The sequence below is a fragment of the Orcinus orca genome, chromosome 1, assembly GCF_937001465.1.
Source record: "Orcinus orca chromosome 1, mOrcOrc1.1, whole genome shotgun sequence".
In the NCBI taxonomy this organism is placed as follows: domain Eukaryota; kingdom Metazoa; phylum Chordata; class Mammalia; order Artiodactyla; family Delphinidae; genus Orcinus; species Orcinus orca.
Window position 1 is genome coordinate 3,536,786 of NC_064559.1, and position 21,534 is coordinate 3,558,319.

At 36.1% G+C, this 21,534-nt stretch overlaps 1 protein-coding gene across 4 annotated transcripts in view; it reads left to right on the plus strand.

The window, feature by feature from the left end:
- The window catches only part of EXO1 (exonuclease 1), a 42,037-nt gene that overhangs the window by 12,869 nt on the left and 7,634 nt on the right, over nucleotides 1-21,534 (plus strand). For 2 of the 4 annotated variants that reach the window (XM_033412384.2, XM_033412386.2), the window contains 5 exons: nucleotides 1,432-1,619; nucleotides 2,295-2,391; nucleotides 9,184-9,409; nucleotides 12,404-12,650; nucleotides 16,594-17,152. In XM_033412384.2, the coding sequence (XP_033268275.2) occupies nucleotides 1,432-1,619; nucleotides 2,295-2,391; nucleotides 9,184-9,409; nucleotides 12,404-12,650; nucleotides 16,594-17,152 (1,317 nt within the window). Of the gene's footprint in view, nucleotides 1-1,431; nucleotides 1,620-2,294; nucleotides 2,392-9,183; nucleotides 9,410-12,403; nucleotides 12,651-16,593; nucleotides 17,153-20,875; nucleotides 20,978-21,534 lie in introns of all 4 variants that reach the window. The other 2 variants (XM_004283490.3, XM_033412385.2) reach the window with 2 other exon arrangements.

Sequence of the window (21,534 nt, forward strand, 5' to 3'; positions counted from 1 at the left end):
CTGGTGGCACAGTGGTTAAGAATCTGCCTGACAATGCAGAGGACACAGGTTCAATCCCTGGTCCAGGAAGATCCCACATGCTGCAGAGCAACCAAGCCCGTGCACCACAACTACTGAGCCCATGCGCCACAACTACTGAAGCCTGCGCACCCTAGAGCCTGCGTGCCGCAACTATTGAAGCCCGCCTGCTCCAGGACCTGCGTGCCGCAACTGCTGGGCCGACGTGCCACAACTACGGAAGCCCGCGTGCCTAGAGCCCATGCTCTGCAACAAGAGAAACCACCACAATGAGAAGCCTGTGCACTGCAATGAAGAGTAGCCCCCGCTCGCTGCGACTAGAGAGAAAAGCCTGCACACAGCAATGAAGACCCAATGCAGCCAAAAAAAAAAGAAATTGAAACAGAAAAATCAAAATGTTTATTAATTCACTTAAAATTAACAATAATTAATTCATTACATTTTAACATACGTATCATTTTTATGAAAAGTAGTTATCTTCTAAAACAAGTGAAAGTTATGAGAGGAATTGCACATTTATGTAAATCTCTTTAATGTGGCTTAATAGAGTACAACTGGATTCTTGTATTACTTCCTCATATAATTTGATGTGGTATCATGTGTCATGTATTTTCTAGAAAACTTTGAGACCCCATACATTGCTGCTCTATAATTTCTCTGATGTCTTTACCTTAAAAAATTAAACATACATTAAAGAAGCTTATTCCTACCCCACCCCCCCTTGAGTAGTTCTCTTAAGCCTTTAGAGTTTGTAGAGCAGAATTTCCATTTTCTGTCTCCAAGGGTACAAGATGTGAGTCCTCAGGACTAAGGGTGGTGTACTAGAATAGACAGATCTCAAGGTTGGGAGATGGTGGCAGATTTCGGAATAGAGCAACATGTACTAATTAGCCTGTGACTACAGGATGACTTCAGTTCTCTGCATCTTCTCTTCTTTGTCTCTGAGTTTGATATAAAAGATTTAAAACCCCTTCCAGCTTTAATCATCCATGACTCTAACAGGAATTAGAATGTTGACTTCATTTTTAAAATATGATCTATGAATATTTGGGTTTTTTTTAATTCTTAGGTTTTGTGTGTTGTTTGTTTTTTGCTTTCTAGATGAAATGGACTTTGAGGGTGAAGAATGTATCTTAAAGTTATACCTAGGAATGTAAATTTGATGTGTAACTGAATTTTTCATTCTTTGGATTAATAATAGAAAACCCAAAGAAAATACGGTTATAGAGACTTAGAATTTTAAGTCATGACATGGTTGTGTTTACTGGTAGAGGTTTTTAATGTAGATACAAGCAATTGGTTTTTCTATCCCTCCTCATCCTTCTCTAATGTAAAGTGATGGGTGTTGGGAATAATGCATTCCCTCTTCTTTATCTGCAGATAACTCATAAATATTTTTACATTCATTATTAGGTTATCAAGAAAATTGGACATTATCTCAAGATGAATATAACAGTACCAGAAGATTACATCAAAGGCTTTATTCGGGCCAATAATACCTTCCTCTATCAGCTAGTTTTTGATCCCATCAAAAGGAAACTCATCCCTTTGAATGCCTATGAAGATGACATTGATCCTGAAACACTAAGCTATGCTGGGCGGTATCCTTTCTGAAACAGAAGGGTAGAACTTTGCACTTCTTCCGTATTTTTGTGGTGATTTTTTAGTGAGACATTCAGTAAAAAGTTTGCAAATTGTTTTTTGCTTTTTTTATAGTGAAATCTTTATTTTGTTAAATTTAATTACAATGCTAGGGAAAATTTAGAGTAACTTTTTGTTTAAAAACCTGAGGCTCATCCATTATAACTTGCTAACTACTTAGATTGACTTGACAGAAACATGTACAGTCAGTCACTTAAGGTACATACTCCAGAGGGCACTTAAGAGAACCCCTCATGGCAAGCAAGCTCAATTAACCAGGAAGAATGCTCTGAACATATGAGTATGCCAGTTGAGGATGCTCTTCCCACAGCCACTGGCCACGTACATCCAGGGTGATGTAGAGCCGTGAGTCACATAGGCAGTCGCCAAGACTTTCCTCTCTGTCTCCCTTGACAGGGAATAAGTGATGCCTTGGGACTTTGCTTCAGAAAATAGCCAACTCCTGCTGTGACTAGTAAACTATGCCTGTGGTTTCAGAAAAGCTGAATGTGGAAAGTAAGTAGGGTCCATTGAAGTCATAAACCTGTGACAATAGAACACACTTTTCTGTCTTATTACAGTATCATTTGTTTGGTTGTTAATAAAAGCATTTTTCCTTAATCTTACCAACCTAGATATGTTGATGATTCTATAGCTCTTCAAATAGCACTTGGAAATAAAGATATAAATACTTTCGAACAGATTGATGACTACAATCCAGACACTGCCGTGGTAACATATTAAAGACTTCTTTCTAAAAGAGCACATTTTAATTATGTCTCGGGAACTGTGACTAGAGGCAAATCTTCATTTAGTAAACATCTTTTAAGCATTTCTATATCCAGGCATTATGCAGGGTGTAGATCGAAAACAACTCGATGTTAGAGAAAATATGTATATTGGTTAATTTCCTTAAATTAAAAAGTGACCACAAAATGTATTATCAAACCTTTACACTTGAACATTTCATTTGAATATACCAAATGTTTGATGACCTTTTTTCATCTCACCCCATTCAGCCTCTGGCAAGACCAAACCTAGAAATACCTCCCTTGGGAAGTAAAAACTGATTTTTCGCTCATTCACAATTTAGCAAATACTTACTGAGCACCCCTGCTATGTGTCTCTGAGCCCTTTCCTGTTTTCTTCTACTTTTTCCCAATTGTATGTATGTATCTCTTATATACACTCTCCCACCATTCTCTCTTTTCTGTTCATATTTCCATTCAGACTCTGTTCTCATTTATGTTCAGATTTATTCCTTAAGTAAGTTCTTATGACTCTAATTATCTCATTTATGCAGAGAACTCACACATCTTTAACCCAATCTCTAGTCTGTATACCAATCACATAATTCTAAAAGTCTCCTGAATCTACATAAATGCTTTCCTATAATCTATCCACAGTCAAAAGCAAACTCTATTTCTTATCAGCTTTCCTTAATAACATTTTTTCTTTTCAGCACTTGTTACTCCATAAATTATGTCTCTATTACTTATTTTCTGATTCTTCCCGGTAGAGTGTAATCTTCATAAAGGCAGAGTTTTGTGATATTCACTGCCATATTATATTTACCATGTTTTTTGTTGAATGAATGAATGTCAGTTACATGATCTCTTTCATTCAGACTAGAAGACTTGGAATTTAATTTTTTTAAGTGAAGTATTGTTGACTTACAATATTATACAGTTGACCCTTGAACAATGTGGCTTTGAACTGCACACATCCACTTACAAAAGGGTATTTTTCAATAGCAAATACTACAGTACTACACGGTCGTTGACTGGCTGAATCCGCAGATGCAGGAGAACTGCGGATATGGAGGGCTGACTATAAATTATACTCAGATTAACTGTATTATTCGAGGGTCAACTGTATTAGTTTCAGGTGTAAAACATAGTAATTTGATATTTTTGTAGATTATACTCCATACAATGTTATTATAAAATATTGACTGTATTCACTGTGCTGTACATTACATCCTTGTAACTTATTTATTTTATATCTAGTAGTTTGTACCTCTTAATCTCCTTCACCTATTTTGCTCCTCCCCCACCCCTGGCTTCTTTTTCATTGCTAAGTCCTTCTGCTTCTTTTTTGTCTTTCTGGTTAATAGTTTCTCCTTTCTCATAGTTATCCAGATCTTTACCCTTACTCACCATTCAGTTCTTTACTAAGCATTTGTTAAGTACTATAACAAGCATAGTTAGGTTAGCTAGTGTTCTGGAATATAAAGAAAAACAGTGTAATCCTTGCTTGTGAGGTACTCATTGTCTAAGGGAGAGACACATGGTTATATATATAGAAATATGGTAAGTGCTATAATAGATGTATTCGAGGCTCCCTGGAAACAAAGGGCATGCACTTAACTCCACCTAAGGAGAGAATCCTTTTTTTTTTGGCTGTGTCAGGTCTTAGTTGCAGCACCTGGGATCTTTGTTGTGGCATGCGGGATCTTTTGTTGTGGTGCGTGGGCTTCACTCTGCTTGTGGTATGCGGGCTCAATAGTTGCGGCATGAGGGCTTAGTTGCCCTGCGGCATGTGGGATCTTAGTTCCTTGACCAGGGATCAAACCTGCATCCCCTGCGTTGGAAGGCGGATTCTTAATCACTGGATCACAAGGGAAGTCCCTAGGAGAGAATACTTTTTAATAATCATAAACATTTCTTGAGCATTTGCTGTGTTCTAAGTGCCATTCTAAGCAACTTAGACATAGTAATTCATTTACTCCTTAACAAGCCTCTGAGGTCAGTACCATTATTTCCGTTTTACAGATGAGGAAACAATTAGAGCGAGGTTAGGGGACTTGCCAGCTCACAAATTTAATCAATAGGGGAGCTCTGATTCCAAGCCAAGCCCTCTACTGTCTCCTTATAGAGGAACTGGTGTGTATCCTGGCTTTACAAAGGTGAGTGGGGGTTTTCAAGATGTGTGAGTGGTTCCACGCTGAAGAAAACAGCATGTGTGAAAGAGGATAACATGTTAAAGGTACTCTAAGTAGTTCATTCTGGCTGTACCAAGAATGTCTTAGTGTTTACCAGGTAAAGGAAACAGAGCACCTTGAGAAAGAAAAAGAGGTGAGCCTAGAGAAGATGGCCACTGACAAACTGGTGACCAGTTGAGCATTGAAAAGAATCGTTACTGTCAGCTGAAATTAAGCTTGTTAAGAGAGCACAAATTCATGATGATACTAAAAAAGAATTTTATGTTCATCAACTCAAATTATATAAACCTTACACTCAGGTTGCTAGTTCCTTTTTTCTGTTTTCTCTTGTTCTGTATCTGGAACTTCTATTAATTAGATATTGGATTTTTCTGGTCTTCAAATTCTGGAACTTTTCTATCTTACTCATGTCTTTGTCTTTTGCTGTTTCTGGGGAAAACTTTTTTATTTTGTCTTTCAACTTTGCACTATCCAGTATGTAGCCACTGGCCACATGTGTCTATTTAAATGAACATTAAATTAAATTTTAGTTCTTCAGTTGCATTGGCCACTTTTAAAGTCCTTAGTGGCTACCATGTTGGACAGCACAGAACTTTTCTATCATTGCAGAAAATTCTGTTGAATTTTTACTTTTTACTATCATTTTCATATCTAAGAACCCTTTCTTTTTTTTTTTTTTTTTTTTTTTTTTGCGGTACGCGGGCCTCTCACTGTTGTGGCCTCTCCCATTGCGGAGCACAGGCTCCAGACGCACAGGCTCAGCGGCCATGGCTCGCGGGGTCAGCCGCTCCGCGGCATGTGGGATCCTCCCAGACTGGGGCACGAACCCGTGTCCCCTGCATCGGCAGGCCGACTCTCAACCACTGCGCCACCAGGGAAGCCCCAAGAACCCTTTCTTTAATTGTGATTTTTTAAAGATTTTGTTTTATTTCATGGATGTAATCTCCTCTTTTCCCCCACCCCTCTCAGAATATTAATTATAATCTCTTGTACATTTTCTTCTGCTCTCTGCATTATCTCTGTTTGCTTTGGATTTTTTTTTTTTCCTATGTGTTTTGACTTTTCTCTTTCATGGTGGAGACTTTTTTTTCAAACACCTAGAGCTTCTTGTCAATTTGTTCCTGTTTGGGAGAGGCACTGAGAAGCTTAAGAAGCTTTGTGTGAATGAGTGGGGCTTATAGTCTTGGGTTTTACTCTTTGGTGAACTGGTTGGAAACAAGCTGCCTTTGTTTTGTGAATTCCCAAACATCAGCATGTTTTCTCTGTACAGTTCTTTTTTCCAAAAAGGGATCCTCCAATTTCTTAACTATGTAAATGTGGCTGTTTGCATTTTGAGAGTAAGAGAGGGAAATGAACTGGGGTGGACCAGGAAGGGGTAGGGCTGTTCCCCACTATTCATTATTTAGCCTTTCATTTGATCGCTGTCTTTAGACAAATGGATGTTTTCATCTTCTGAAGTACCTACTGTTTTTATGTTATTGTTTCTGGGTTTCAAAGGTCCAGTCACTCTGAAGCAGATGGGTGTGAATTGACTGTATGGACAGATTGAACATGAGCGCCCAGGAGTCAAATAAACCTTTTTTTTAGCCCTCCCCCTACTTGTGGCCTCCATGGTACCTGATCCCTTAAATTTCTGAGTCTTCAGGTTTCTGTATGCGGAATTTGTGGGTTTTTTTTTTTTTTTTGGCTGCATTGCGTCTTCATTGCTGTGCATGGGCTTTCTCTAGTTGCAGTGAGCAGGGCTACTCTTCGTTGCGGTGTGCGGCCTTCTCATTGCGGTGGCTTCTCTTGTGGAGCACGGGCTCTAGGCATGTAGGCTTCAGTAGTTGTGGCATGTGGGCTCAGTAGTTGTGGCTCGCGGGCTCTAGAGTGCAGGCACAGTAGTTGTGGTGCATGGGCTTAGTTGCTCTGCGGCATGTGGGATCTTCCCAGACCAGGGCTCAAACCCATCTCCCCTGCATTGGCAGGCGGATTCTTAACCACTGTGCCACCAGGGAAGTCCGGAATTGGTTTTTTACTGATATTCTTTTCTGCAGATGCTTGAAGACACTTTGATCTTTCTTGGGCTAAGTTCTTTATTTTTTTCTTTATTGAGGTATAGTTGATTTACAATATTATATAAGTTTCAGGTGTACAACATAGTGATTCACAATTTTTAAAAGTTATAATTTATTTATAGTTATAAAATATTGGCTATATTCCCTGTATTGTAAAATGTATACTTGCAGCTTTCTTACACCTAGTAGTTTGTACCTCTTAATCCCCTATCCCTATCTTGCCCCTCCCTCCTTGGGCTAGGTTCTTTAAATTCTTCTCTCTATACTCTTGTCTTCACTGTGGTTTGGAAGTTACAGATATCTCCTAAATTTTCTGTAGATGATATGTGTGTTTCTTTCTTCTTATTGCTTTGGGGATGATTTTTTTCTTATTGACTTATTGACATATTAGTTTCAGGTGTACAACATAGTGATTCAATATTTATATACATTAAGAAATTATCATGATCAGTCTATTTACCATCTGTCACCATACAGAGTTACAATATTATTATTATTATTATTGCCATGCTGTGCAGCATGAGGGATCTTGGTTCCCTGACCAGGGATTGAACCCGTGCCCCCTGCATTGGGAGCGTGGAGTCTTAACCACTGGACCACCAGGGAAGTCACATAGTATTATTTACTATACTGGTCAGCCCTCCATATCCATGGGTTCTGCATCCAAGGATTCAATCGAATTGGGTCTGTGGTTGGTTGAATCCGCAGATGCCCGCAGATATGGAGGGCTGACCATACTATTCCATTTTATATAAGGGACTTGAGCATCGCGGATTTTGGTATCTGAGGGGCTCCTGGAACCAATCCCCTGCAGCCACTGAGGGATGACTGTATTCCCTGTGCTGTACATTATAGTTCTGTGGCTTATTTACCTTATAATTGGAAGTTTGTAGGAAAAGGGAACTGAAAAGTCTTTATTCTGCTATCTTCTTTACACATTTGAATTACTGATATTATACCTTCATCAGAATGATCCTCAAGTTTTTCCTTTGAGAAACTCAAAAATAATTGGTTGTAATGAAAATGTTCAGATACAATTGGGAATGTTATGGCTCACTAAGATGGCCATCCTTCAGAAGTCCAAATCCTTATCAGATTTTTTTTTTTTTTTTTTTTTTTTTTTTGCGGTACGCGGGCCTCTCACTGTTGTGGCCTCTCCCGCTGCGGAGCACAGGCTCCGGACGCGCAGGCTCAGCGGCCATGGCTCACGGGCCCAGCCGCTCCGCGGCATGTGGGATCTTCCCGGACCGGGGCACGAACCCGCGTCCCCTGCATCGGCAGGCGGACTCTCAACCACTGCGCCACCAGGGAAGCCCAGATTATTTTTTTCATAGAGAAATTTCTTTCAGAACCACTAATTGTACATCAAACTAATTCTTATTATTTATCTAAGATTTATTCTTCCCAGTCAAGTTTTCTACTTGCCTATTTCTCTTTTTTTTTTTAAATAAAACCATCAGTGGGATCTAATGCCATGAGCTATACTGCTTAAACTATCTTTATTATACCTATTCTCTCAATTATTCTAAATTACCTTCCTTGTTAATTCTCAGAGTATATTATGAATAATGTTACCTCGTTTTTATTTATTTATTTTTATTTTTAATCCTTTCTTTAAGTGAAAGATTAGATTCCAGATTCAGGTGGGACTTTTGTCAGGTGGAATTCACACCCTAGTACCAACATTTTTTGTACCAGTGTTAATTTTTCCCTGTGCCTCTCCTACTCTATTAGAATATCATTGACATCCTATTAGCAGATCATTTTCATCTAAAATATATTTAGAAAAAATAATAAAATAGTTATTAATTGTGAATAACTTGTTTTAGCATTAAAAATGATTATTTACCAATCCTTACTGTCAATAAGTTCTTTCTTGGAGAAAGTTTTGTGCATGACTCAATGTAGACCAAAGTAGCTTTCTGTTTAATACATAGGTATTGTCTACTAATACATACCTATTTAATACATAGGTATTGTCCACTAAAGAAGCTATTGTTTTGTAAATTAGATTGTTTTGGTTTGAACTCATCCAAGTTCTAGAGATGGGATAGTTGATTAAATACATAATTTTATGGTTTAATTTTCAGGTCCTTTGTAAAGGGTATGTCAGTGATTATTTAGAGGCTTATTGCTAGATGATTATTAAACTAATTAGTATTGTATATTGAACTAATACTCAAATTTTAAAAGTACGTTTTTCCTGGTAACGTTTCTTCAAGTGTAGTTTTATTTCTTGCACTGTTCATCTTAGGAAGATTCATTTTTTTATTTCTTAGAAATGAGCTAATGAGTTTGCTTGACCCTCATTGGGAGAGAAACAGACCTAGGAATACAAGACACATTTAATGGAAAAGTATAGGACCAGCAAAGTAGAAAATGTTATTATTAGAGGACAGATATTTCATCAAAAGCTGTTCAAAGGGGTAATTTAATTATTTACTTATAATTTATGTTGATACAGAGGGAAATGATTTAACTGTTTTTCTTCTTAAAGTAACCTTTTTCCTTTTACTATTTTAGCCTGCCCAATCAAGAAGTCATAGTTGGACTGACAAAACATGTCAAAAGTCATCTAATATTAATAGTATTTGGAATAGGAACTATTGCCCTAGACTTGAGCTGGACATTGTTTCAGTTGCTACAAAGGTGAAGGAAAATCCAAGTACTGTGGGCATTGAACTAGTGATTAGTACTAAAGGATTAAATCTTCCAAGGAAGTCATCCATTGCAAAAAGACCAAGAAGTGGTATGTATTTTGTTTTTGTGAAACACTAGTGAGAATTGGTCACAGTTTAGAAGCTTTATAGTTTTAGTTCTTACATTTAGGCCTTTGATCCATTTTGAATTAATTTTTTATATGGTGTGAGGTAAGGATCAAGGTTCACTTTTTTTTGTATATGGCAATCCAATTGTTCCAACACCATTTGTTAAAAAGATTATCCTTTTTCCATTCAATTGCCTTGGCACATTTGTTGACAATCAGTTGACCACATATGTGCAGGTCTGTACCATTGGTCTCTTTTCCTGTCTTTATGCCAGACACACTGTCTTGATTTCTGTAGCTTTTATAGTCAATCTTGAAATCTGGTAGTGTAAATCCAGTAGTGTAAGTCCCTAAGTTTGTTCTTCTTTTGAAAAGTTGTTTTGGCTATTCTGTGTTCTTCACATTTCCATACAAATTTTAGAATCAACTTGTCAATTTCTTAAAAAAAAAAAAAAAAAAAAAGCCTGCTGAGATTTTGATTGGGATTTAGTTGAATCCATAGATAAGTTTGGGTAGAACTGACATCTTAACAATATCCAGTTTTCTGATCCATTTGTTTAAGTCTTCTTTAGTTTAAGTCTTCAGCGATGCTTTGTAGTTTTCAGTGTACAGGTCTTGCACATATGTTGTCAAATTTATCTGTATATTTCAGATTTTTGATGCTGTTGTAAATGGTATTTTTAATTTCAATTTCTGGTTCATTGCTAGTATATAGAAATACACTTGATTTTTGTATATTAATCTTGTGTTTTGCAACCTTACTAAAATCACTTATTAGTTCTAGTATCCCTTTTTAGACTCTCTAGGATTCTCTATGTAGGCAATCCTATCACCTGCAAATAAAGATAGTCTTGCTTCTCCTTTTCCAGTCTGGATACCTTTTATTTCTTTTTCTTGCCTACTGGAACCTCCATTACAGTGTTGAACAAAAGTGCTGAGAATGGAATACTAGGTATTGGGAAAAGGTTTTTTCTTTCCACCATAGAATATGCTTAGAAATGGAAAGAATCCATTTCTTCTCTCTTCCTTCTTTCCCTCAGACATTACATGAATGAATATCTGACAACAAAACCAAAACAAAGCCCTTGCAAACTTTTAGTTCATGCCCTTATCTTTTAAATTTAGGTATAGATTATTCATGTTTGGCCAAAATGTCCTGATTCCTTATGAACCTAAATCTTTTTCATGATAATATCTCTGAAACTTTGTTTCCTCTTCTGAAATGGGAACAATATTGCCTATCTCACAAATTTTTGTATATGTGATATAACATATGAAAAAGCCCTGGTACATAGCAGGTACACTGTACATATTAGTTCCTTCCCTTCTTCTACCATCAAGGTAGGCTTATTCATTTTATGTAGAGAGCTCATCAGTAAATTACCTATGTCAGACTAAGTCTGCTTCGTTATAACTACCATTTATCAATGGATTTTGTCCACAGGCACACACACAAACACAAAAACAAAACAAAAAACAGTAAATGTTTTCCCTCTTTAATGTGACAGCCCTTCATATATTTAGAGACAGCTATTGTGACCCTCCTAAATTTCTTTTGCAAGCTAAAAGTTCCTTATCCAGGTTATGCTTTGGATACAATACAAATTTTTTAATTTGTAACTACTACAGTGAGTGGTTGTTGAGATGTGGTCTGCTTACCATAGATCATATTTAGAATTGTGGCACTATTTCAGTCCTTCATCCAGAAGCTGCTTTTACTACTGCAAACTAAGATAACATGAGCTTTTAGTAGTATTCTTGTCATTTTGCAGGCATTTACTGAGTTTATAATCCACCAGTTGCTGTTAAGCCAGGTAGTTATATTTTTAAACTTAAATATGGGTTACATTATCCTTACTGAGGTAATCTTAATTCATTATAATCCACTGTTCTGCCTATTATTTTTTTTTCTTTTTTGAACCTTTATATTGTCTTCTAACATGGGTATTATGTCACCTGGAAATTTGAGAAGTATGGTTCAAGTATGTCTTAAAGTTTCGCTTAAAATATGTATACTAAGTCTATGAATTTCTCCACATAGCTAGTCTAACAACCTTATAAAAAGAAAATGAGATTAGTGTGGTGTGGCTTCTTGGTGAAGCCTTGCTGGGGATCTTACGATGTTTATTTTTTTCCTCTTCTGTAAGAGCTCCCAATTCCCTGCATAATAAACAGATTTTTACAAGTTTACTGACCTATAGGTTTTTTTTACTCTATACATTTTTGAATTTGAGGTATCACCTGGTCTGTAGTATTTTGGCACCCTCAACTGTTTTACCAACTTCTTAGAGTCATGAGCATTTACTCCCATGTGAGTGGAAGCTATTCAGACTGAGAATTAGTTGGACTAATTTAAAGTACCTTAATGCTATCTCTATGTCCTTGCCCATTTCAGCTGTAACATCTTACATTATTTAGTCTTATGATTTATTCTTATACCAATAAAATGCGTTCATTACACAGCAGTCTTCTAGAGCCCCATAGCTATGTAATGAAGATAATAGCTAGAGCACAAATTACAGGACAATCAAATACACCTCAAAAACCGTAACTCAGTGATGGTGTGTATATATAGCTCCTTGAAACATTTTTTTTTAATGTTGAAACAATATTTTTAACCAAACATTAGTTTAATCATACATTTAATTCATTTTTTTTTTTACATTCAGAATTAGACCCTTATTGTATAATGAATGTAGAGCCTTACAGAATTGATTGTACCCTGAAATTTTGGTTTAGGTAATTTCACATAAAATAGTACAAATAATTGACATTAAATCATAGCCAATTTTTGAAATCGTAAAACACAGCCAAGGGAATTTTTTTAAGTCATTCTTTTATTTCCTTTTCTGATGCATAGTTTAAAAAAAAATAAGACTTCATCTTTAGGACAATAGGACATGGACTGTGAAACTAAGACCAAATGTCTAACTATGCATGAAATAAAGATTTACAGATAATTTTCTTTTTACTTAGAAGAGCCATCAGAAGATGATCTATTTGGTCAGTATTCTACTTCCTTTACAAAGAAGATCAAGAAAAATAGTTGTGAAGGTGATAAATTATTGAACTCTTCTGAACGGTTTATGCCTGACCTGGTAGATGGAAATACTATTAAAAAAAGCTTAAGCATACCACCTAGGACAAGAAACAAATTTGCAACATTTTTACAGAGAAAAAATGAAGAAAGTGGTGCAGTTGTGGTTCCAGGAACCAGAAGCAGGTATAGTTATATCTAAAGAATGTTGTGTGTCTGTTGTATTATATACTCTGTTGGTATTTATTTTAATTGTCTTGAATAACATTGAATCTAATGGGATAGGTGTAAGACCTGGCTTAATCCAATTACAGTTTTTTATCATGTATTGCTTTAGTTCCACTGTCCCTTGAACTTCTGTTACTTTTGTAATCTCTCCATGGAGAACCAAAATAAGAATTGTAGACCTTACTACATTTTGCATTAGAAAAACTCTGTTACTTTGGGGGTTCCTCCTCCCCCCACTTTGTTTCTATTTTTTTAGTTTCTTTAAGAGCTAAATATAATTTTGCGAAGTATTTTTAGAAATCTATTTAAATGCAGATGACTATGGATTTCTCATATTAATTGATAATCTGATACCATACTAGATGCTGGGTTACAAAAATGAGAGACATAGTTTTTGCTCTTGAGAAACATGCAGTTTTTCGTAGTTGGAGAAGTAGGTCAGTAACAAAATCTTTCCATACAGTGTGGTAAGTACAATGACAAAATCATGCATGAGGTGTTTTGAGGGCATCTAATGCTGAGGCAATGGTTGGAAATGGTGGGAGGGAAGGGATGAGTGTTAGGTGCTGTTACCTAGGTTTAAATGATGAGTGGGTGAAGCAAAGAAGGGAGCCAAATACTTTCCCAGCAGACTCATGCAGCTTGGACAGAGACATGGAGGTGAGCAACAGCACGGAGCATGGGGTTAACTATTTGCTGTTGATCACTGCTATTATTACTTCTGCCACAATGTAAGTTGGGAAAAGGATGAAAAGGGAGCAGAAATGTAGATGATGAGGGAGCAGAAATAAGCAAGCCAGTTCATGAAAGGCTTGTAAGCCAATCTAAGGAACTTGAGTCTTTAGGGGTGATGGGAAACATTTAGAAGGTTTTAATCAGGGGAGGAGTACGATTTGATTCCTGGTTTAGATAGACCACTCTGAACACACTGTGAAGAATGGATTCTAGAGGTCCAAAGCTGAGCAGAAAGATTAGTTAGGCTGTTGCCATAGTCCCTGCTAGTGAAGATGAGAATTTGAAGAGTCAGTATAACTTAGGGGTTAGGAATTTGGACTCTGGGGTTAGACCACCTGGATTTGAATCCTGTCCTGTTTACTCATGAGATGTTTGACTTGAGCAAGTTAATTTCTGGGTGCTTCTGTTTCTTCAAGGCTAACAAGTATAACAATCTTAGGATCGTTGATAGAATTAAATTATTACCATAAGTAAAGTGCGTAAAATATTGCCCAACAGATGATAAACATACAATAAATAGTTCTTATTTTATTGACTTCGGATAGTGGTACCACAACTAGAAACAGGAAATTTAAGTGTTAGAAGTTATTTAGGCATGATTTAGTAACTTTAAGAAAGAGAAACTTTATCAGCCCCTGTATTTCTCTAGAAGACTTAGAATGAATATTTTTTATTTTTCAAGTTTAATAAACTGGGTTGCAGCCAGATTTGTCTAACCATGATGATAGGAGAAGGACATGAAGGAATGAACCACTGATAATCCCTAAGCCTCCTTTAGGGGATGTTTCAAACCCTTCTCCCATCAAGTCTTTCCAAGGAAACATTCACAGTACAATGAAATGATCATTTTGATTCTTCCTTTGTTAGTCACCCTCATTAAAAGTGCTTGTTAACAGTGGAATAATGAAGAAGTAGGCCTCAAAAGATGGAAAATAGGGTTCTAGATGATTTATGCTGATTTATACATTTTAGAAAGTTGACTTCTGTCATTCAGAGAAATTTTTGGAACTCGTGTTTTATTTTTCCATTTGGGTGAAAATAGGATTTCATTTCTCTGCCTCTTAGTGCTTCTTTTTCTTTCCATTTAGGTGAGACTAGAATTTCCTTTTTCTGCCTCTTTGGAGACAGCTAATGAGAATAATGTTTGTGTGTCTCTACAGGTCTTGGCTATTAAGTCATTGTGGAAGCTTAATGAAATCTCTGTTTGAAGCTGTAAATAGCTGCTTTATATAGCTTAGTTGTTTCGCTAAGAAATTGTTCAGAGGACGCATTAAGAAATGCTTGGAGAAATATTTTTTTCTGCATCAACTTCCTGTGAAATAATAATTGGGAGTAAATCTTTGATGTATAATTTTCTGATCTAGATTATAGAGCAATATCTAATAATAATTAGATATTGTTAAATTAGTTTTCTTAGCTGATTTTCAAAGTTCTTTTATGTGTTATTCCTCACAACAATATTATGAGATATTCAGGTTGGCGTTATTTTCTCTATTTTGGGCTAAGAAATTGAGGCTCTTAGAGGTTAAGAAACTTTCCCAGGGTTGTATAGTTAGTATTAGTGATAGGAAAGATTCCTAGTCATAGTTGGCATGGTACCTTGAAAGGAGCACACGATCTTATAGGCCTGGACTTGAATTCTCACTCTATCATTTAATTAGTTGAGTGATCTTTCATATGCCATTTAACTTCCCTGAGCCTCTTTTTTTAACTATAAAATATGGATGATCATATGCATAAGACTGTTTTAAGACTAGCAGAAGTTATATATATCAGACACCTGGCACAGTGCCCAGTCACTAATATATATGCCAGTGGTCATTCCCACCCCATTCTTTTTAATATAACATAACAGGAGGTATTAAATATGCAAAAGATTGTCTCCAATCTGTTTGCTTTTTGGAAGTCTGTTTTAAGTCTTATCTTTATTATATAGATACTTATCCTAGAATAATGCCTATTTATTTTCTCAGATCTAGAAATATAATTATCAGTTAAGTCACACCATAGGCTGTTTGGAAAGAAACAGCTGTGAACTAGGAGGGGTTCTAGGTTTTAATTCTGTTCTTTAGTTGATTAATTTTATAACCTTGGGCTCTGTTACTCAAACTTCTCTTACCTACGAAATAATACATAGAAAAATGTTTGGATATCATAGGGGTTATTGTTTGCTTAAAAGGGAGCTGATGTTTCTTACTCAGTGAAAAACCAAGTAAGACTTTTCCTTTTACATGCTGCTTCCTTCCTGCCCTGTACCCACACACATCAGCTAAGGGTTTGAGGTAAAGATAAGAGAGGATATTTACTCTCCAGCATTTAGTAAATATTCTATTTAATCATCTTGGATTTGAACTAATGCTTATTAATGAGGTAAATTCTCTTTAAGTTTCATATTTAGCTGATCATACACTCTAGGAGTTTATTTTTAAACCTAAAAACACTCCTTGAATACATCCTTCCCAGTAATGATACTGATCTTTGTTTCATTTATATTGGGGTTTTTTTGCGGTACGCAGGCCTCTCACTGCTGTGGCCTCTCCCGTTGTGGAGCACAGGCTCCGGACGCACAGGCTCAGTGGCCATGGCTCACGGGCCTAGCCGCTCCGCGGCATGTGGGATCTTCCCGGACCAGGGCATGAACCCGTCTCCCCTGCATTGGCAGGCGGACTCTCAACCACTGCGCTACCAGGGAAGCCCTATATTGGAGTTTTTAAAAGTGATTTTTTTTAAAGCTGCTACCCTGAATAAGTAATACCTCTTTAGTAATACAGAATTGAATAATTGATTTGAAAGTCTTAACCTCAATATTTAAATTAGTGTAGAAGTTTACAGGGTATATAAAAAGCTTGGTAGATTAGTATACTACTACAAGTTCCCAGATGGCTTGCTACTACTAGGAGGTAAGCTAAGTTGAGGGGAAAATGGCTAATTTATTTTGCTTTTACAAAATAAGAGGCCATAGTTATAAAGTGTCCTTTCTGTTGCATATTTCTATATCTGTTCAAATATTTGAGTATCAGCCATGTGTAAAATCTATTTTGCCTTTATGAAGTTAATATATTTATGAGATTTTTTTAAAAGAACCATTTTTCCATTATGAATCTTGTCACCTTTGTGAGAAAACTCTAAAATACTTCTGCATTCTTTCTGTTGTTTTTTCTGTTAGGTTTTTTTCCAATTCTCTGGGTTCTGCTGACTGTATATCAAAGAAAGCAAGCAGCCAGTCTCTAGATGAAACTGCTGTCACAGATAAAGAAGCCAGTGTAAATGAGTCAGATTGTCTAGATGGCAAGAAGTTGTTAGATATCAGTGTAGCACATAATTCAAGTGAGCATATTCCAGATGATGTGACTGTGATTGCTGAAGAGTCTCAGTCTTTTAAGACCAGCAGATTCACAAGGACCATCTCACCACCTACCTCGGGTACACTAAGAAGTTGTTTCAGTTGGTCTGGAAGTCTTGGAGAGTTTTCAAGAACACCAAGCCCCTCTCCAAGCACAGCATTGCAACAGTTCCTTAGAAAGAGTGATTCTCCCATCTCTCTGCCTGAGAATAATGAGCCGTCTGATGTATCTCAGTTAAAGAGTGATGAGTCAAGTGATGAATTTCATCCCTTACATGAAGTGGATTGGTCTTCACAGTCTCAGGAAAGCATGGACTTATCACCACACAATTTAAATGCATCAAAACTTTCTCAGCCTTCTAGTAAGGATTTAGATTCAGAGGTAAGTCACATTATGAAGCGTTTGTTTTCAAATTCATATGTAAGAGAAAATAGGGTGTTTATCAGACAATTGAGGAAATTTTGCCTAATTATGGAAATAATTGATTGTTTTAATTTTTCATTCTAGATCTTACTGTGTAGAAAGTTCATGTTTTATTCATCTGAAGGGCTTCTCTGTATTTTAGACTCTTATACATTTAATCTAACTATATTTCTTGAATCACTGTGTTCCATTGATAGGTGTCTCAAGTTGTGGAACACTTAAGACCTAAGCAGAATGATAAGCTTCATGAAAAGTTATTATAAATTTAATATTTAAATCCTTAATATACTCTTGAATTCAGACAACATTTGAAACCTTATAATGAAATGGCCCTGTTAATGGGATGGTGTTCATCGTAAGTTTTAGTACTTCAGAAATACATTTTTTATTTACTCTTACTATTCTTTTTGCAGTTCCCATTTATGACAAAACAAAATAGTAATACAAGTGATTTTATGTTATTCTGTGTAAATTAATAAAAGCATCCTAGCCATTTTTTTAATTTGTAAAATATCTTTATCCTTACTTAAGTAAAATCAAAGCTCCAGATAAGTACTGCTCATAAGACCCAGTGACATCATATTTTAAAATGACATGATGTCATAATAACATTCTTTAATCTGAGTTATCTTAAATTTATCAATTTAACATACTTCATTTTATGTTCACAACTACAGTTACCAAGTTGTAAGAACAATTACAGCCTTGGTAATATTTGACAGAACTTTGAGGTCTGATAATCCTGAATATTAAACATCTAATAAATCAGTATATCTTGTGTTTATAAAAAGGAAAGTATTTTATTCAAGTTCCTAAAGGAAACTTGAGTTGTATTGGACTCAAAGACAAAAGCCTAGTTACAATATGGTAAGAGTATGCCAAACCAAGCCCTTGAGGCTTTTGCTTTTCTTTTCCCATTCACTCACTTTGCCTTCAGTTTATCCATACTGTTCTAGAAGACTGTTTCTTTTAACATGAGCCTCCATTTTTGTTTGTTTGTTTGTTTGTTTTTTGCGGTATGCGGGCCTCTCACTGTTGTGGCCTCTCCCGTTGCAGAGCACAGGCTCCGGACGCGCAGGCTCAGCGGCCATGGCTCACGGGCCCAGCCGCTCCGCGGCATGTGGGATCTTCCCGCACCGGGGCACGAACCCGTGTCCCCTGCATTGGCAGGCGGACTCTCAACCACTGCGCCACCAGGGAAGCCCTGAGCCTCCAGTTTAATGTCATCTTTTTCATTTTCCACATCTTACTGCATTTTTCTCATGGTACCATTTGGGTACCATCACAGTTGCTATTTCTTGAACATCTTTCTTTAAAAATCACTGTCTATTTGTGAGGATACTTTCAGGTCTGCTGAGCTCCTTTCGGGTGTTCTTGTTCCTTTTCCAGCAGACATCTTCCTGCTTTACTAACTTTGTAAAGCTTTTAGCATGTTTTACTGAGAAACCTTACCAGCTCACAGCCTATGGGCTCATGATGCTGACAGAACTCTCCACACTTCTGTCTTCGGGGCTAGCCATTTTTGTGATTATCAATTATAGAAACATAAATTCTCTCCCCTCAAAAACAAACAGACTAAGAATCATTCATTAAGTCATCTCTTGCCACCAGATGTGGTAAATTCCTCTTTGGATAAATGAATTAATTGTCAAACAATTGGGACAATAGCAGGTAACATAAAAACTGTGTAATCTTTCTTTATTCAGAAAATGTTTTAGAGAGCCACAGTGCGACTGGGGCTTCATTTTGAATATCAGGTTTTACTGTATGGTTCTGAAGAAAATGCATTGGAGACTCTTCCACTGGTGGTTCACTGTGAAAAGCAACAACCATGTATTCTATGTATACTGAGTTCATTAACAGTATTGGAGATTAATTAATCTTAGGATCTTACTCTTGATCTTTATTTTAAGAAATGATATAGCCCAGAGTCATCACTACTATAAGCAAGAAATGTTAGAGTTTCTGTAAGTTACAATCCAAATTAATGGAGTATTTTTCACTTTTGGATTGTTTTAAATATATAATACTATGTAGAATCCTAAGATAAATATTAAAAAAAAAAAACCTCTTGAAAAATGCAGAAATGTAAAGCCTTCTGAATTTGCATTCATTGTCCTTTTTTATTTGACTTTTGTGGGAATCCAGATAATTCTGTCTATAGAAAAGTCTTACATGATGGGATTGGGGTGTAGAGAGTAGGTCTTAAAAGTCTTTGCTGAAGGTAACTGTGCATTTGATACAGTGCTACTCTACTTCTTGAAAGTATATGCCTTTTTTCTCTTTAATGTTGAACATGTTACACAATGAAAAAGAGATGTAGAACTATACTGGTTCAACCTTTTGTAGCTAGTAATTTATGAAAACTATTAGCCAAGTTTACAAATGATGTTACAGCAGGAGACTTTTTTTTTTAACAAGAGAACACTTTTATTTATTTACTTTCCAAAAAGTTTAAATCCTTGAAGGGGTACAGCATCACGTGGATTCTGTGTCCAATGGCTTTAGCAGGAAGATTGCTTCAGAATTTGGCATGAACCCCATGCCATTGTTTCCATGAGCATGAGTTATTTTTCCCTAGATTACTCTGGTTTTGTTGAGTTTGCCACCATGAGTTACAGTGTTGTTCTTTGCTTTGTACACATAAGCATACCTCTTGCATAGATAGAAGTCAGTTTCATCTCAAGCATAAACACCTTCAATTTTAAGAAGACCTGTGTGCTTCCTCTGGTTCTGGAGACTCTGCTTATAGGTTTTTTTTTCTTTCTTTCCTTTTTACTTTGGGGCAATGTGGGATGCATGAAAATTTCAAGTATAGTCTTCCATTGCCTGAAGCAGTTGTAGATTCTGGATAATATCACAATATACCAGACACTGGGTTGGCTTTAACATTATGTGACACAGCTTGTGCCTTGCTCACAGTTTGGAAGGGGATACACAGAACATCCAGTACAAAGATGACCTTGAACATGGATTTTGTTATAGGATCCAGGTCCCCAACATTGCAAACTTGGCAGGAGGAATTGAGATCTATCATGTCAGTATGGTTTAATCATGGCAGGAAAGACTCAGTGAAAATTACTCTTATATGTTTGGACCTGAAGTGATTAAGAAATGAATCACTGCAGCCATCTGTCCATTAAAAAGGAGGGCAGCAAATGCTTGGCATGTCTTTTTTTTTTTCTTTCTCCCAGGACAGTGATCTCCATGTTGTGGCATTTTTTTTGTTTTGTTGAGGTTTTACAATGTTGTATTAGTTTCTACTGTACAGCGAAGTGGAGTTCCCTGTGCTATACAGCAGGTTCTTATTAGTTATCTATTTTATACGTATTAGTGTATATATGTCAATCCCAGTCTCCCAATTCATCCCACCACCATCCCCCATGCTTATAGTTTTTTTTTTTTTTGCTTATAGCTTTTTAATTTATATTTTACATAGTTTACTTCTTCAGCTGGTTTTCTTTAGTGAAACTAGCAAACACCATTCTTTCCACATTAGATTAATTTTCTTTTATTCTATTTCATGCTTTTTATACTTTTATTCTTCTGATAAATTACATTTTATTTACACTGATTTTCTCAATTTACTTGTTTTATGTTTTGTTGAATATTGGTCAGTTGTCATAAAAATTTGATAGTAAAAATCTAAGTTTGCTTTATTTTTTCATCTCGGGGATCTAGGAATCTGATTGCAATTTTAAGTCACTTGATAATCAAGGTATTCAGAAATCCAAGCTATACTTATTTCATTTTTCGAAAAAAGGCACGCTTCTAAGGAACAAGGTAAAACACTTACTTAAATTATTTTTAAATTTCAGAAGCAGCTCATGCTTATTACCAGGCAATAAGAAATATAAGCAAAATTAAAAATCAAAATGCCTATATTCTTATTTACACAAAATGTCTACCTTCAAACCATCTAGAACCATATTTGTGCATGATTTGTAGGTGTTTAAATTGTGAAACCTGCTATTTTTCTCTTACAGTATAAAGAACTTTTTCTATGTACTTACATAACATTACTTATAATGAATAAAATATGCCATTGTATGGGTTTAGCTAATCTTCTTATGTTTGTCCTTTACCCTAAAAATTTTTGCTGTAGCAAAGAGTACTACAACGAAGATTTTGTTGGTAAATATTTGAGTACTGTACACATTTTTGATTTTTTCGTAGGGGTGAATTCTATGGAGTGATATTACTGGTCCAAAGGCATACATGGTTTAAAGCTTTGATGTATATTGCAAAAAGGCATTCTAGAAATTGGGTACCTGATGAGCCAAGCTTTTTTTTTTTTATCAAACTCTGTAAATATATGTGTGACTGCATAGTGAAAGCTT